The following is an 18593-nucleotide window of genomic DNA, read 5'->3' as shown; positions in this document are numbered from 1 at the left end:
CTTCAAACAGCCCCAGAAGTCACAAAATACATCATAAAACCCAACTAAGTGAGTTAGAAATCTCAAAAAATACAGCATCATTTCTCCAGAAAGATGTATTTTATTGTATTTGCTGCCACATTCTGCTGCCTTCATAATAGTTTTATTTATTTAGTGTTACTCACGTACCAGTAATTTGCACTTTGTTACTCATAAAGACAAAGAATTTTTGGTACCTTTAATTTATTCCTTGAAATCTGCACCAAATTCATTTGTGCAAACCCTAAGATGTTATTCAGGCTGTCGATTGGATTATTTGTGATGGGGAATTTTCAGGATAAAGAGGGTGGATACAAAATGCTTCACGTATCTGCAAGCAACAATACAATCCTTCTTTTATTTAGGTTTTAAAGAAAAATGCAGTAAAGCAGCTAATCCCTCTTGGGCAGTCCCTTAATGTTAATTTTAAAATGTCCTTAAGAAGCTATGGAGTATCAAATAGTAATCTACTTTTTTACAGAGTGCCCATTTTGGCCACGAGTTCTCTGTGCTTTTTGCCTAATTGCGCAGCACCTAGAAGGATTATCTTTTAAAAAAAAATAAGGTTTAGTTTATAGTTGGGTAATATGAAGGCTGCCTAGCAATTCAGCAAAACTAATCCAATATTCAGGAGACACCTATTCACTGAGATGACGGCAATTTTACAATATGGAGTTATCCTGGAACAAAGGAGGTACGTGGTGGGGAGACAAAGAAAGCCAACAATAATGAGTGACTGGCAAATGGGGAACATAAAGAGACATTTAGAAAGAGCAACAAAGAGAAACAGATACATATGCTGAGTGAATGAAATAAGAAAAGATGAATCCCAAGAAACAGAAGTGACTGAAGCGTGGGGATTATGCAGAAACATCACCCTGTTACCAGAAGAGCTCCTCCGAATTTGCACAGCATCTGTCACCATCAATTCACACAGTCGGTCTAACTAGGGGATCTAATGACAGGCAGTTTATACAACACCAGCACATGACATGTCCCTCAGGGCATTTTGTCCTCCTAGCATCCCAGTGGAGCAGCTTAGCACTGCTGCTTGCGTGGCACAGATGGAGAAACAAGGCACAGGGCTTTAAATAGCTGTGTGCACCTCACCTAGAGCAAGGGGAGGGACTGAGACAGTACATACAAACAGCTGGAAAATCCTTCTTCTCTGCCTCAGCAGGAAACAAAATAAAAAAGCCCGACGTGGTGGATACTAGCTACTGCTACAGGAAGAGTCACTGACCACTGCAAATATTTGGAAGTTAGTTCAACTTGGGAAGCCTTTTTAGTTAATGTTTATATTAAAATCTGTCCGGAATTTTGTTGTATTTTCTAGGAGAACCGAACATTACCTTGCCAAAATTAAAACCTATATTTTGAATATGGAAAACTGTGATCCTATGTTCATATGTCCTTTATACAATTTTAATCACATCATTAAAGCTCTAACGCAATCAGTAAGTTTTTCCTAAGAGAGAAGCGGGTTTTTTTTTTTCCAAGAAGTACAAATAGAAAGTCACTCCACATACATTCTATGCCTCTTACCAATGTTGCTTTGAGGACCACAGCACACAGAAAAAGACATTTCACACTTCTCAAACACTGCTCAAAATTAGAGGACACCAGCCAATACACCAAAATATGCAGAATCTATTGAGTTTTCATAACAGTTGAACAAAAAATTAGAAAAAAAAGGTACCCCATATGTCATGACTGTTATAAATTCAGTTATTTTTCATAGCTTCCTAAACCCTGCTGCGATGCCGATGACAAACACAAGTTCAAGAGGCACTTGTTTCACTTACATAAATGATTTCAGTATTGCAGAAATTCTCCTGCTAAAGAGTAGTTTGGCTGTTGGCTTGACTACATGAAATAACTGGCAGGAAAATGTAGGCAGGAAGAGAAAGAAGAATGCTTTCTTTCTGTGCTTCTGCAAGTTGAAACTCTTTTTTTTTTAAAAAAAATATATTTGAACTGATATTTGAAGATGATTCAATCTGTCCAAAACTAAAATAGCAAAAAATAAAGGAAAATTTACCCCACTGATTGTAGAAACAGAGATCCTATGAGGCTGTAACATACCTACAGTTAAAATCAAAGTTTGCATCAGGATAGATATAAGACTAGACCTTTGTAATTTGTAGCATTTTTCATTTTATTCATGGGGGAGAAAAGGAGAAGAGATTTTTCTTACAAAATCTTCAGTTCTTTGCAATACTCTGTATAGTAAGCTGTCAAGAAGAAACAGTTTCTACTCTGCATGCAAAAGCTTCCCCGAGGGCAGAATAATGGATACAGCATGAAAAAGTAGGATCTTCAGATTACAAAATTTGAATGATGTCCAATGTCTTAAGTTTCAATGGTGTTGCTTATTTGAGTCTGCCCCTACTACCTTGTCACTGTCAGGATTACAATAATCTACAATAAAGCACAATGTGGCACATACATCAGTTATATTAAAGTCATTTGATATTCCGTAACTCTTTGATCAGTTTAAGACAATTTAATTAAATCTGATGCCAGAAAACTGCAGTGTTCTCATGTGCAAAGACACACCTCAGATGCGCCTGACGCCTTTAGAAGTAACTGTACTTAAAAATAAATCCTCAGATAACTTACACCCTGAAACAACTCAAGTCCTCAAACCAGGACTTACAATGTGAGAAGGAAGAGGAGGAAAAAGGAAGTCAAAAGCACCACATCAGCAGAAACTCCAGAATAAATGTCTCCTTTTATTATCTAGAGAGCCATTATTGTCACAACTGCTCTTGACTCAGAAGAGATGAAAGGGGTTTAATTTGAGGAAAAAGAAGTGTTGTTTGCTTATTCTTTAAAAACTACTGTTCAAACAGTTACGGTGGCTCAAAAGTCGTTTGCATGCCTTTCCCCTTAAGCCACATATAGTTGTGGAGATGCTGTTTACTCATAGTGTGTAACTATCCTTCCAACATCTATTAGAAAATGCAATTATCACACCACATTACACTTCCTGTCACTAATGATAAGCATCAAATACACTGCAAAAACAAGTATAATCACTTTGACCCACCAAATTCAAAGCCAGACTGTACTCAGCCCCCCTACACCTTGCTAGCATGAGTTCTGTCCTAGAAAGCTAACATCCAAGTGGGACGAAGAATGACAGAGAAAGACCATAGCACATGGAAAGCGCTGCCAGATCAAGACCTCAGGGTAGCTCACCAGTCCCCTAGGAAGAGAACTGGGATTCACCCAGCATTGCCCGTCTCCCGCACCTAAACCTGATGTTGCCTAGATGTGAAGGAGCTTAGCTGTTCTGACAATTTATTATTCCCTCCTTGCAGAAAAATGGGCCACTGTGTTGAGATTTTACTTTTCCTCGCCTTACACACATGTGGATGCTATATGGAAGGATGTAACATGACACTCCTTGGACCAAACCTTGCAAAGGAGAGTTGCAAAATAACGCCACAGCTGTGCTGAAGCATCACTAAAGATGTTTCTGACAGCACTTTGTCATGCACATCCCAGCAGGTGAATGAGGTAGGAGATGCTCCACAAAGAGTTTTGGCAACAAATGCCACCACAAGTCAAAAGTGTGAAAAAGGAAGAGTATGTATGATTTTTTTTTCCTGTCATCCCAGTTGCTGCTTCTCCTACTTTCTCTCATGCTTGCCTGCAATGTATAACACCAATTTAGTGATCCGTCCTGGCCATCAACAAATCCTCAAACAGGCTCCCCTGCACTATTTGCATTTGCTGGGATAGATCCAGGGCATACCAACAGCTAGGAGCTCTATAGCCTTTGCTGCATGCGCTGGGTCCATCATTGACTCCAAAGGACTCTGGAGGCTACCAGAGTAGGGCACCCTGCTCTTTGCACTTCTGTTTAACAACTGTCGGCAGCCAGCAGCATCAGTCCTCATGACCAGGTACTCCACGGTCCGTATGCTGCTCAAAGCAATGACACATATCAGCTGAATGAGGAAAAAAATTGGTCTTATCTTGTTGCAACCTTTACATGTAAACCAAGGCTGAGCAAGAGGCTCCTGATGGCTCCTTTCACTGATGCTGGCTGTAAGCAATGCTGCAAAGCCAGCCAGGGAAAACGAGAATGTTAGTCTTCTGTATGCCCTAATTAATTGCTTATGTGTTTAACAAATTGTAATATACCATATCTTCATAGACATTTGGTGACAAATGCCAGACTGCAATGATACCTCTTATAATACAATAAAGAACCATCTAGAAAGCTGCCTGCATTATTTGGGAGAGGGACTCAGATTTGATAAGTGCCTAAAAATTAGTTTAATGATTCCCTACTTAGCCTTTGAATCTTCTCATAACATGACATCATGTTTCTAATTAGGGATTGAAAATGTTGATTTAACATTTCTGTCATTTCAGATTAGACATCACATGCTATCTCTATATTATTTAAAAGTTCATATTTTCAACATAAAAAGGAATTTGTAGAGTCAGGCATAGGGTTTAAGTTTTTATAATGAGCCATTCATCTTCAGGTCAGGTTTCATAATAACTAACTGCCACAAGTTAGTTCAGTGGGAGGAAAATGAAATGGGAAAAAATAGAAATGCAAATATCCACTGAAATTATAAGTGTCACATTTGTAAAGACTAAAAGCATAATGGTATTTAAAATGTCCAAACTGTTTATCACACCTCATTTCCACCACTGCCATCACAACTTTTTTGAACACAGACTGCATACTGGGCAGTTAGCAAATACCTACTGGCAGAGCATCTGATATAACAATCAAGGCTCAGTATTTTTTTCTTAAGAGCAAATACCTCAAAACTTCTAATTACAGGACTACAATCCCTAGAAGACAGTGGAAGAGGTAGAATATTCTGAGGAACAGGCCTATGATAATATTTACTGACCACCTCTTTTCCTACTGATGATCACCTAACACGCCTGCTGCCAGATTGTTTTCACATGGAAAAATGTTATAAGGAAAGCAGGCAATGTTATTTTTAGGTGTTCTGCATGCACCTCGAGCAACTGCAGCAAGGTGTCACACAGCTAATCAATTCTCATGGCTACTTCAAAGCTACAAAAATAGGGCCCATCCTAGCCCAGGCAATCCAGCACAGGGCTTGGTGTCTGGGTAAGCTCATCTAAAAAACGCTTTAGTCTCTGAAGCATGGCAGGAAGAAAAGAAAAACACCTTCAGTGTGCCTTAAGATTTACAGGGACTTTTCAGACTGAATGGCTACTAGCAATCATCTCTGCATTCCCAGCAGGAAATTAGATTTCCTCTTGTTCAATGCCACCACTCTTGACATAAGTCTATGAATTTGTAGTTACAGTGCTACATTAAAAATTTATACTGTGGGCAAAGAGGGGAAGAAATACGTGTTTTCATCAAATGTAGCAGAGAGAACATCTTTTCAGACACTACCTCTCTGCTTTTCACTGATTTTTAATTTAAAATTGTGTTGGTATCAGCAAGGCAAGAACATGAAAGGACAAGGAAAGTGCACTTAGGGGGCGAAAAATTATTTTCCTCTTGTAAAAAGATTTATTCTCATATTCATGACAGTCTTATCTACAGGAAGGACAATTTATATCTCTGTCACAGGCTGCCAATCAGGCTCACCATTCACACATCTAGAGGACTAAATATATTCAGAGCTGCTTGTTTCAAGCAATAAATTTGAGACATCTCATTCCTGATGGTGTTTATTTGGTTTCTTCTGAACTTATTGCTGTTTTTTCCTAATTTTTAATTTTTCTTTCTCTAGCTGATGGGATGAAGTAGTGACTCACTTTCTCAGTTGGAACAGTCCCTTATTATCTACAGGGAGCAGAGACAGACATTTCCCAGGAAGCTGGACATGATGTCAGTGACAAATCCATGTGAAGCCCTGCAAGGCACTGCCACCTTCCCACACTGGTGCCTGCCATAGCTGCAGCTGGGAAGGCCCTATGCCAAGATTTACTAGTGGGTTTATTATGCTTTTCCTCTGTCCTCATCTTCCAAGCAGTCAGATTCCTCCTGCAAGGAAGGCCCATTAAAATCTAAAGGAAAACTACAATTTACATTAGATTAATCACCCAGGATCATCTGACTGTGTTTTGGGGCTAGGGTGATAGTACTGCAAGTAAAGAGTGCATATAAGGGAACTGTATCTCCTGGCTGGAGAAGACAGTAAGAGGAGGGGACTCCAGGTGAGCAAGGGTTAGAGAGATCCTGGATGCTACTGCATGCTTTTCCCATGTTCCTGGGGAAAGGTCAGTGCTCAGGAGCTCTGGAAAGCAACCATTCACAGTGCCCATACACACGCTGCTGCAGCACACTCAAACCTTTCCAAGATTTCAGTGGAAATGGGATAAGTCTTACGCAACAGCCAGCATTACAATTAGTCTTTTGACTGTTCTTAGTGCTTCTCTTGTGGAAGAGCACAAGTCGCTTCATAATTTGGGGCAGAGTGAGTATTGCAGCCAAGCTACATCAGATAGGTGTCTCTGAAGACAGTCAGTAACAGGCAGTTATCTGCTTTTCACCATCTAAATTTGATGGAAGCATTCATCCTCTTTGGAAATCTGGAGTTTCGCCCCTTGCCAAGAAAACTATCCCATCCTTATAAGCACCAGTCGAACATTCACTGATTTGGATAATGATTTTGGTCAGTCTGGCAGTGTTAGAGTAAGTAAAAGAAGCATTACAAAAAAAGCAATTTGTACAGAGTAAAATAATAAGCTACTTTAAAATAAAAACTACCTTTACCAAAGATATGGAGCCATATTCCACTGTGGGAAGGAACAACCACTCCTGTAACTTCACTGCTAGTCAATTCACAGCCCTTGTGCTAGCCCAGCTCCTTCATCACGCTTAAAGACAGGCATGCCTCATCTAAATTTTTTATTCCATCTGAACTGAAATTAGAGCTGAGTGTTGCTTCCTAAGCCTATAAACCATTAGACTTTGAGATCAGACATTTCCTTAAACAAGGTTTAGGCCTTGTGCAGCAGCAAGATGGATACAGGTCTGAGGGTAGAAAACACAGCATCTAGTTGTTCTCGCACGCTTGTACCTAAGATCTGGCTAACTCATGCAGGACTGTTTCAGGGGGACTTGATGGCTCTTGAGTATGAAGACAGATGTTAATGTTTTGAGTAAGAAAGCTTTCTTCATAACAAAAAATATGTCCAACAAATGACCTAATTCCTGCAGGGCACCGCTGTCTTCTATGTAGGATTGGCAACTGAATGCTGCACTCACCTCAACAAAGATGAAGCAGGGGATGATGGAATAACTTCTCTGGGTATTGTTTCCTAAAGCCATTTCTCATCACACTTCTTGGGGAGGCACTGTTCAAAACTTTATTATCCTGAAAAAGAAAAGACAAATGTATTTCAGTATGTTTCACTTTTCTGCAAGCTCCACATTTAATACAATGAGGTTCATTAACATGAAGCTTTGACATAATTTACCAGGGGTACAAACTAAAAAGAACATCAAGGTCTAACTTGTGGTCATACAAAATAACCTAAGAAGGCACTCCCTTTGAAGCAGAAAAGCAAGAGACAGACACAGATTACAAGAACCATCATCTAGAGAGCAAAGAGAGATAAGGAAAACAAGTGTTTTGCTTAATTACAATCCACTCCCAGGCAAAGGCTTCTTCCCCAGCTGTGAAATCACACTCTCAGCCCACTGTCCTGCCTACTGTGTGTTTTAAATCAAGAGGTTTTGGTAATTGACTGATGAACTTTAAAAGACACCCTTACAGTATGTTAATTGTACACATGATCAAAATGTTTACCCGCATGAAGTGTGACCTGCTCAAGATGACAGCATGTCTTACGCACAAAAAAAGACCTAACAAGCAAATACAAGAAAAATGCAATGAGGGACTGGGCTCTTGTTGCAGAGCTTTTCTAGCCTGCTACAAATTCGTACATCAACCCACAAAATCCTACCTACTGAGCTTTATTTCAGGCTACTGGCTATTGTAACTACCATACCCTTATAATGCTCTGTGCTAAGATACTTAAACTCTTTATAGCACAAAAAGTAGGAAACGAGAGAACAGAAGACCAACACGGAGAGTTTTTACTGACAGTTCATGTGCTTTTCTGCATGCATGAGGTAACACATCAAGAAGTGAAGTCTGGCCTAAATAATTCTAGAGAAAGGAATAGGCTAGCAGGGAAAGGTGGCTCAGAACTGCCAGGTGCCTGCTTGCATAGGGCATGAGACAAAGAAGAGAATGGAAACCCTTTGCTATCAATTTTAACGTAAGCACATCAAGCAAGAGCACAGATTTAGGAGGGCCTGACCTCACCTCCAACACAGAAACCCTGCCTAGATAATAAGCACCTTCACAGGCCAGGGCCAGGGGGGAAGAATGAGGTGAAATCTGGTGTATTTTCCAGAGGATGCTTTGCACAACATTTTCCCCCATGTCTTTGATCTCACTGGCATCTGGGTGGCAATTCAGGCCTTGGCATATGGAGCCTGTGAGACTCACGAAGGGATCAGTGCTTTCTCATTAGCCCTCAGCAGATTTACTGGAAGAAGTACTATTATCAGAGCACTGAGTTCAGCAGAGATTACGAAGCCTGAGGAGCTGAATCAGCTGCCGCAGGCTCTTGTCTTGCCACCTACGAACTACTTAATGTATTTATTATCTCAGCTTTTCACAACTTGACCCAGAGCTGCAAAATACACAATGTATATGATGGTTTTGGTAATACAGTTCTAGGCACAGCACAGCTATAGTGACTCCAGTGAAGACACGTCCTGTGTCAGAATGGCTTCTGAACTATTCACCATTGAAAAAATGCAGTTACAGGTCAAACAAAATGCTCAGGAAATGTTACCTGTGACATACTTCAGATACTCCCATTCTATACTGTATCCCAGTCCTGAAATACAAATATTCTGGATTTTGAAAATGCCTGTTTTTCCAAACATAGCTGAGCTTTACTTAGGAAATAGGCTGGGTTTTATCTTAGAGGTTAGTGACATCGCTTTTTAAAAAAGACAAGCTAATCCAACCCATTTGGGCTATGGAATTATTAATTTTTTAACAACATTTTTCATACCGCCAGTTCTTGTGCCATGCGGCTTTTCCTTTAATTTGGCAAACACACAGTGCCTGGTAGAACAGTAGGTTAAAGAGTTAGAGCAGCTTACAGAGCATTATTCCACTAAATTCCTTTTGTATCCTGGAGATACACTGTCAGTTCCTTTTTTGCAAATCCCGGTTTTCAAACAGCTTAGTGCAAAGATGTTAATACCTCAGCACCTTCATGAATGCTTTCCCAGATCAAGCTTAGAAATAACCCAGATTTTCTGTAACACTGTCCTGTAACTTCAAGCCGTGCCTTCAGTTCCAACAGCTGTGACTGGTGTGTGTTCCTAACCAAAGCAGAGGGCTGCAAGGCAACCCAAGAATTTAAGAGACATTCTCAACAGACAACTGAAAGCAACCGCACAGACTAGCAAAGAAGCCAAGGGCTCTTAGTAGTCATAAAAAAATTTTCTAATTTAATGCTAGGTGACTCCTGATGTCATAAATATATATCACCATGTCTGTTCTTTTAAGCCTATTGTGCACCACTGGTTTAAAAAAAAACTGCATTGCCTATGGGAAAGCGTTTTACATGTCAGCTTCTCTCCTATGCGATGACACATTTGTGTCAGACGTAAGCAGTAAAAGACCAAATAGTTGCCTGATCAGGCCAGCTAATTCCCAGATTGTGGGAAAACTCTCAGCTAGCCTGTGCTTGTCATAGCAGGTCTTTTCATCAGTTCACTTGACAGAAGAGGGAAGGGGAAGAACAGTGTGATCTTGGTGGAAGCACCATCTTTTGTCTCTCTCCAGCTGGCAATGAGTCCTCTAGGGACAGAGACAGCAAAACACAGATTACAGCAATCCCGAGATGCTCCAGTCTGCAGAGCAGTCAGAGATAACCCACTTTTGCCCAAAGAATCAGAGAATCACAATAAGATGTAAAACAAGTGTTTGGTGACAGTCATGTTTTATAATCCATTCAGATCTCTTCAAATTGAACAAATTTTCACAGTGCAAAGCCTCTGACCAAAGCAACGGGAAATAACAGCTGCAATATCAGCATTTGGTATTGCCTTCTCCATTTTATATTCTTATTTTTATCAATTTGACTCAGTTGTTAATGAACTCATGCTAGCAAAACTGTAAGAGACTTTTTAGATCCCAGTAGCTGTGACCTTTTAAGGCCTGGTATGTGAGTATTGTATAAGAGCAGAATTGGTCAAAGCTATTCTAACTAATTAGGGACCACTGCAGAGGGAATATTAATAATCTGGAGCTCTGGTATTACGAGGTGCTTCTACTCTTTAAACAACATATATAACTGTACAATACAACATTTGTGAATTAATTAGCATTAGTTAGTTCTCACCCTGCTCAATTTACACCACGTGCATCTTCAGAAAGCCCCTGAACTACAGCATAGGAGGTTATTGTCTGACTTCTCCTGGGAGAACAAGTGGAGACATAGAATATAGATAAGTGAATTGAAAATTAACTGAGCAGGACAGCAAAGAAAAAAGAATTGAAGCTGAAGATATTTTCTTGCCGCAGGAATACATCTGGGGAAAAAAGAAGAATGAGAGTCAAAGAGTGGAGGAAAGAAGAATGTTCTAAAAAAAGATATTTTCTTACAGGTTACTAATAGAGCAGAAGAATTTCTAAAAGCCCCATTCAGGTATGTTCTAAAGCTTTTTATGTGAGCATGTGGCAGACAGCAAAAAGGACGTATCTAGGACAAACTAGTATTTGCTGAGTCTTTATAGTATAGCTCCTGCAGTAGACACAACTGATTGTTGTTCTGTGTTATCAGTGCCCAAACCAATTAATTGCTTGTCCACTCCTCAGGAGAGAATGGTCACCCTTACGTTTTTTAAACTATGTCCTGCAGAGGTGAGAACTGAAGATGAACATTATGCCTTTACATATTACTACAGTGGATATCCAGGCACCTGTGGAAAACACTAAAATCAACAATCCAGTAAACCTAAGAGGAACCGTTTATCATCGTTTTTAACCTATATTTCATTTAATCAATACCAGTGCATGTTTCTTTTCCCATTAGCTCAGAGGCTGCCAGCCTGAAATGTAGTAACTGCCACGCAGACTAAGACAGCAGCGTAGCCACTGGCACACGTGGGACGTCACCTCACTGCAGAATCCCAAACCTGCTCAGCCCAGAGGTGAGGAGGGCAACCACTGATTTTAGTACCAGGATGTGATGTAAGCACAAAAAAAATTGATTGGATTTCCTGTCCCTCTTTGTCTAAACAGTTTCCTGATATTTTCAGCAGCAGATAACACAGGGACTTTTAAAGATCATCTAGTCCAACCCCCCCTGCAAGGAGCAGGGACATCAGATCAGGTTGCTCAGAGCCCTATCCAACCTGGCCTTGAATGTTTCCAGGGATGGGGCATCCACCACCTCTCTGGGCAACCTGCTCCAGTGTCCCACCATCCTCATTGTAAAGAATTTCTTTCTTATATCTAATCTAAATCTACCCTCTTTCAGTTTAAAACCATTACCTCCTGTCGCTACATGCCCTTGTCAGGAGTCCTTCTCCAGCTTTCTTCTAGGCCCCCTTGTAGGTACCGGAAAAAATGTCCAAAGGCATCTCATTATCCCAATGCCACCCTGGCATGACCATGCATGTAATTTTGAACAGGCTGCAACAGGATAATAGAGGATTAAAATGTTTTTCCCAAAGGTCCTTTCCACATAAACCTAATCAATGTATACAAAAGGGCCTAAGGAAACAAAGGTAAGCTATTCCTGCAAAAGGCAGTCATGTCTACTTAAATGTTTTCTTGGCTAAAGTACAGACATTTTTCATGTTTTCAAAGTAATCAGAAACACTGACTAGTGGCATGAATAATTCCAAAATCCAAATTGTGTTAGGAAAAGTCCAAATTGTAGCATAAAGACCTGTTTGTGATTTGGTTCGTCTGCCTTGCATCCAAACATAACACAGACTGTTTGCTTGGTGTTATTGTGTAAAAACAGTAAAGCTAAGAAAATTGCACCACATCCACAAGAATTAGAAGGTATCAGACAACTGGCACTCAGTTTGCTGTCTCAATGAGCCAGAACACATTGGTTTTGACCTACATATGAGAAAGCTATCCATAGATCAGGTTACCCTTGATCTATGGAAAAGATCATGCACACAATGGAGCTTGGTCAAGATGGAAGACACTCACTTAGCTCTGGCTTCCCAATATAAAAGAACTCTTCATCCCCTTCACCATGAACTGAGAGGCAAAGAGCCACCAACATCACGGCCACCAGACCAGTAACAGCATCAGACTGATGACACTGTATGCCCAAACCCTGACTAACATGTCTGAGTCACACTTGATTTTTAGTAATTATCTGAGAAATTGTCTAGTAGCTGATTGTAAACAAATGCATGTTCTAAGTTTCGAGACCTGGCTGGTGGCTTTTTCCCAAAGTGCTCCCGTGCCAGCAGCATGACTTCCTACTTTGCAAGAAGACTGAAAGGAGGAGCTGAACAGATGAAGCAGGAGCTCACTTTGCTGGATCTAGATCTCACCACAGAACAAAATTTATTGTAAACTTTCCTAACACATAAATGCGTGGTTTCTATTTAAGCCACAGCCATTCAAAGAAATTGGCCTGTCAGTGAAAGTGCTTCTCACATGAGTATCCACAGACTCAATGACAAGAAACTAATTACATATCGCTAATGATGGCAAGTAAAAGAACAAAACCCCACCACCTACACACAGAATAAACCCACATACGTTCACCACCACCATAAAAAAATTTGCAGCATTTGAATATTATGCCAGAAAAACACTTTTTCTGATGAGAGTTCTGACCCTTTTCTGCTAGCAGAGGTCACATTTTAACATTTCTGCACTCATACTAGCAAACTATTCTACGGCAAACAGTGATTCCTAAGTAACATAGTTCAAAGTATATCTGAAATAATTATCCTTGCTAAAAACCTCACATTGTTGAAGAAAGCCATATTAATAGCCATCTGGATAACTAAACTACCAATCTCTTAAAAACGCGTTGCTGAATCCCTGGTGGCAAAGCAGGGTCTGATCCACAAGAAGAAAGGAATGCCAGGGATTTTAAGAATTCTGTTAGGGATATTTTGCCTCACTGCTAGCTTAATGTGGAAAATTATCCCACGTCTGAGCGATAAGCAGCAGTATGACATCTACAGACAGGCAGACTGATAAGGGATCTGCACCACTTACATCCTGAGGAGAGTTCAAGTGTTATGTCAGCACAGCAGAGGCCTCGTAACAACTTCCCACTGCAGGGAGGCAAGTGAAATCCCAATGCCACAGCTGCTAGTCACGAAATTTAAATGGATGCCGCTTGGCCAGAACTTCACGGACATTGTCTAAGTAGAATGCAAAACATAACTCCGTAAATAGCAGGTATTTGCATGCTAACAACCAGGAAGCCAAACAAAATGGCCACAAGCCTTACTTTGATCTAACTCACACCTGCCAACCTTTCCTCGCTCGTCCTTTAGGTCTGAAAGTGTCATCATGGTTATCTGTTTCGTGCAAATTCCTTGTGAAAATGTTCAGTATTACTTACTGAGTGCTTTGAATGATACCCACTAAAATGTAGTGTCACATCAGAAAACCATACGAATAGAAAGTTTAACCTGCTATAGCGGCTAATGCTTCCCTCTTTCTTGAAAAAGAATTAGCAGTGCATGATAAATGAGGAAGGAATCTGAAAACAAGATTCCTTAGGAAGTTCTTAAAAGAAAAGTAACAAGCAGTCTCTGAAAAAAAATCCACACCAAACTACTGAATTTATCCTACCCATTAACAAGACTGATCCTGCTCCTAAGTTTAATTTAACTAAAACATTGTTCTAGCTCTCATTTCATCCCTTCAAACTTATAGTGAATCTAAGTGAAATAGTTGTGCATTATCTTGGGCAAAAGAAAAAGACTACTTCTGGCCTTTACCCATGCACCTGAAGGCATGTCATCCTGATTTAGATTATTCAGTTGTGAGCTTGTCTGAACAAATGCAAAAGGCAACTGGTCATTTCTTTTACTTGTAACTGGTTAAAACTCCATGTATCTTTACTGACGTTCATGGCAATACCTGTCAGGTGTGGTCAGCAGTAAAGTAACAGTTCATAGGCATAAGGGATTCTGAATTACAGAGATCAGTAATATGATTCGTTTAACAAAAATATAGCAGTTTGTAGTTCCAAAAGTAATATATTCAAGATCCAGAACTGAAACAGATTGAATTAATTAATCATGGGCTTAAGACATGGGTACTCTGTTTAGCTCTATGCTAAATCACTAGTCTTAAAATATTTGTATAGAGTTCTAATTTCACTGTCTTGTTTGCAGTACCTACAAAGAAAATAGTCAAGACTCCTTTTTATTTATAGCTAAGTCTTACAAGGCTCAGGCTGTAAACCAAATATTAAAGTATGACTTCCCTGATATGTGGGATACTATCATAAAGGGCTTATGACTGAATTTCACCCTTTGAAACCAATCCCATTGCATTTGGTGCCTCTCCATGCAAAGAAAGGACTGACAGGCACTAAGGGCACTCTGGACAGTTTCAACAGGAAAAAAACAGAGCAGCCTTCTCCTCAGGCTGTTATCACAGTTAACTGGCGGAAAGGGAGGAAGACATTGAAGGGAAAGAAGAAAACAAAAGAAAACCTCAACTTTTGTAACACCAGATTGTGGAACACATAGTGCAAAAATGCAACAAAGGAGAGGAAAGTGGGATGAGCTATAGAAAAACTGCTATGGGAAGGAAGGCAGACAAGGAAAACAGACTGCAAGTTTTGCCTGTGATGGGAAACCACAGGACTGAAAATTGTCTCTACCTAATAAAGGCATATCAGTACAACAGGTTCTAGAAAAAAGTTCTCATTTTCCCTCTCAAATTTCTCAGAACAAATTTTAATACTAATTAAAATAATTTTATTTTAAAATTATGAAAATAATCAATTTTAATATAAAAAAAAAGGTCCAAGGAAATTTCCCTCATTCAGATGTAAACTTGTACTTTACTTCAGAAAACAGCTAGTGTTATTTTGCTTTAGTCTTTTCAAAACATCCTTAGTCATTGGTCCTACTGAAATCTATTGAGCTACTAAAAAAATAATCAGTTGCTTACGTGTCAGCAAGAACACAAAGTAATGAGTTTTTTATTTGCAAGAGTTTCACAGCTATGCACAGAAAGAAATTTGTGAATCCTGATATTAAAAACATATTTCAAAAATACATGCTGCATAGTCTCTTTGTATGCCATCCCTGCTGAGCCTCAGTCCAAGCCAGCCGCTGATTCACACATTTGAGTGCAATCACTGAGTTATGCCCTTTCCACTTGCAGGAGGAACGGAGCAGTTACAGTCTCACCTTAAGGGCCAGCAGAGATTTCCTTGATGCCATGAGCGGCTTGCCCTGGAACACACCTAGCGCAATCAGTCCCGATGCCGATCTGCCCGTCTCCGTGCTACCTGGCACTGCCACACATCTGCTCCTTGCCAGCTCCCAGGAGGTACAACCAATCCAGCTGACAGAGACGAAAGAAAAGTCCATGGGACCCTCTGACAACTGAACTGAGAAAAAAATGAATGGCCCTTTCATGCCTCTCCTTGCTAAACAAGCAATGGCATATCCTTCATTTGAAGGAAGAGGCTTGTGCAAAGTGCCAGCTACTCGCAGGTTCCAGATACTACAACTTAGGAAGCCAGCGCTTTTGGAGAGTGTTCATACAGCTCATAGTGTAAAGATAAAACAGACAGAATATTGAGATGAGCATGGGAACGAATAGTGTACAGCTATGTTAGACAGGGTGAGGGGAGGAACATGAAGTGAGTAATATGTCTCTCTTTATTGCCAAGTTTTTTTTTCAGGGAATGAATGCTGTATTGAAAATTTCAGCTCAAAATCATGGCGAGCTAATAGTAAACACTAGGCATGCAATAGGCACAAGCCAGTGAACTTCACACAGAAAAACATGCATTCATTTTATCCTCTCAGGGCCACACAAGCAAAACTATGCAAGTATTGAGTGAAAGCTGCAATATTATGAAAGTAAACAAGCAACTGCCTTATACCACCGTAGCCTTTGATGATCAGATCCAAAGGCACAACTTCTTGCTCCTCTGATATACCTGCGTTCGTATTGGCAGTGGAGCTGACAGACACACACAAGGAATCCAAGGACTTCTACTTCTGCAAACCTGGCAGCAAGCACAGTCTTATGTGGACTTTTTATCCATTCATCTGGTTTATAAACATCACCTTAACCTTCATCCCTTACAAGGACAGAGTACAAAGGATTTCTGGCCTATCTACTCTGTTTCCTTATACAAAATACTATAGTAGAAGCTCTGAATAGCAAAAGAAAGGGGAAAAAAAAAAGGCAAAGGGAGAAGACAAAGAGCCCTAAATTTTGCTTTACTCTTTTTACGTCTGTGTCCATTATGTGGCCAAGGGAAGCAAGTATAACCTTTACAGGCTGAATACTGTAATTTGTCCACTTCTAAGCACAGTATTGTACTACAGCTCACAGAGTTTATGTAGGCCTCGGAAACACAGCCTGGACGGAAAGTCAAGAATTTAAGAGTTTAGTGTTACACTACCTGAAATTTTAACAATCAATAAAATAACTGTAGTTAGCCCAGATCTATTTATTCCATTAAAAAAAAAAAGAAAAGAAAAAGAAAAAGAAAATTCAGCAAGCTACAACAGAAATGTTTTGAAACAGTTAAAAATCTTTTACAGACTTTGTAACACCTCTCCCTTCTCTGTGGTGTTATGCTCACCACAGAACTCTTGTGGAGTCCCATCGCTGATGGCTTTAGTCTGGGATGGGAGAGAAGGTTATGGCAAGCTGCCGATGTCCTGAGTCTTTCTCCAAGAGGAAGGCATCAATGCTGATGGCAGGACCTTATTCCTCTTTAGTCTACGATCCAATTAGTCTTATTTTTATACATTTTCTAGCATACCTTATACCTTCCTTGTTACTCTTCTGTAACTCCATGTCACATTTAGATTTTCTGTGTATGGTATACTGTACATATTCTTTCTTTGCTGTCTTTGTAATGCCTGGGTTGGTTGGTTGTAGCTCTGCTGGTGCTGGTACCACCTTGTGCTCACACTTTTAAGGCCTCTGCTGTTATCCCATGTCTATTCTCCTCCATGCTACATTTTTATCCTAGGTTCAGACAGTTCATTATACACAGAATAGTGACTCACTAGTTCTACTGTTAGGTATAGAAATACATGAAAATTATTCTAAAAATAGGCACTACATTATTCAGTTATATAAAAGTAAGCTAAAGCTAAAGCTGGTTAGATAGCAGCAAGCACTTTGTTAGACAATTGCTGTTACAGTTTAAAAGACCAGAACAAAGCTCCAGGCAGGCCAAGAGAAGCCATGGCCGTGGCAGAACTGACAAAGCCTTGTCCTCACACAGTTAGTACAGAACTTGGGTTCTGATACTAGAGAAGGCAATATAACATTTGTCTGGCTACAAGGCTACAACCTTATTCCCCAGCTTTTGACAGACTGCAAAACATAGGCTTTCACCCATGAATCCAGCAAGGCTGTCGTAAACCCTTCCATGGAGTTAAACTCCTGCTTAGGGCCAAGTATGGGTTTTCTCGGAGGCCTGTGCTCTTCTTCCCTGTGTGATTTTGTCTCATGACACCTATACAAGCCTCAGAGGAGCTCACATGGCCATTGTTTGAGCTGTTAAGCACTCGATTTTTAAAGCCAATACAGTCTGCACAAACAACAGAACTGTTACAATTAAAATGGCATCTACAGCATACAAAGCGAAATTCTGAAATTCCTGTTAGCTTCCTTAAAATAGTCCTAACTGCAGATATCACAGTCTGCACCTGATATCCAGCATTTTCTGTTGTATCAATAGATGTAACAGTCCACAGCAACTCCTAGGCACTTTAATTCCTGATCAAGTCTTAATTCTACCAGAACCATAGGCTTTCCCCAGTCTCCACATTTTAACTGTGCATGAGCCCCAGAAAGACAAAATATGGGTGTGGGCTGAGAATGAGAGATTGTGGGCACTGGGTTTTATTTCTTTTCTTGTACTGATCTCCACCAAAAGGCCCAGTGTGACACTTACTGAAGCAGTGTCCCACGGCTTCAATTCCCCCCATGACCTTCATGCTAAGCAAAGGTACCTGCCACAACCTTCTTCCCACACACACTTTTGACACAACTTTTCTCGAGAGCAGTGGGAAGCCCCGGTTTGCAAAGGCAGCAGTTTGTACTGTCTATTTCGTCCTTCCTAGCCCTAGGATTTTTCTTTAGCTTACAATCATTTATTTTCCTCGCAAATACTCCTTTTTCTCTTACCAGGGTTCTGCCTCAGGCCATGTAGTTCACATATTTATAGGCCCTAAAATTAGATGCCCTCCTGGGCAAGACCGTTCACCACAGCTGTTCTATATGCAGCCTGGTTAATATTCTCATCTTGTCCCAGAGTGCTGTTTAGAACAGCACTCTCCAAACTTTTGTGGTCGTGAATCC

The 18593-nt window shown here is 40.2% G+C and overlaps 1 protein-coding gene across 1 annotated transcript in view; it reads right to left on the bottom strand.

Moving 5' to 3' along the window:
* PLPPR1 (phospholipid phosphatase related 1) overlaps positions 1 to 18593 on the bottom strand; it is a 130416-nt gene that overhangs the window by 64910 nt on the left and 46913 nt on the right. Inside the window, exon 2 of the mRNA XM_086770480.1 lies at positions 7250 to 7358. Coding sequence (XP_086626606.1) covers positions 7250 to 7312 — 63 coding nt within the window. The 5' untranslated portion in view covers positions 7313 to 7358. The remainder of the gene's footprint in view (positions 1 to 7249; positions 7359 to 18593) is intronic.

The sequence above is a fragment of the Chlamydotis macqueenii genome, chromosome Z (genome assembly GCF_036417535.1).
Source record: "Chlamydotis macqueenii isolate bChlMac1 chromosome Z, bChlMac1.mat, whole genome shotgun sequence".
Classification (NCBI taxonomy): Eukaryota; Metazoa; Chordata; class Aves; order Otidiformes; family Otididae; genus Chlamydotis; species Chlamydotis macqueenii.
The sequence above is the reverse complement of the archived record's forward strand: the minus strand, read 5'-3'. Positions and strand labels throughout refer to the sequence as shown.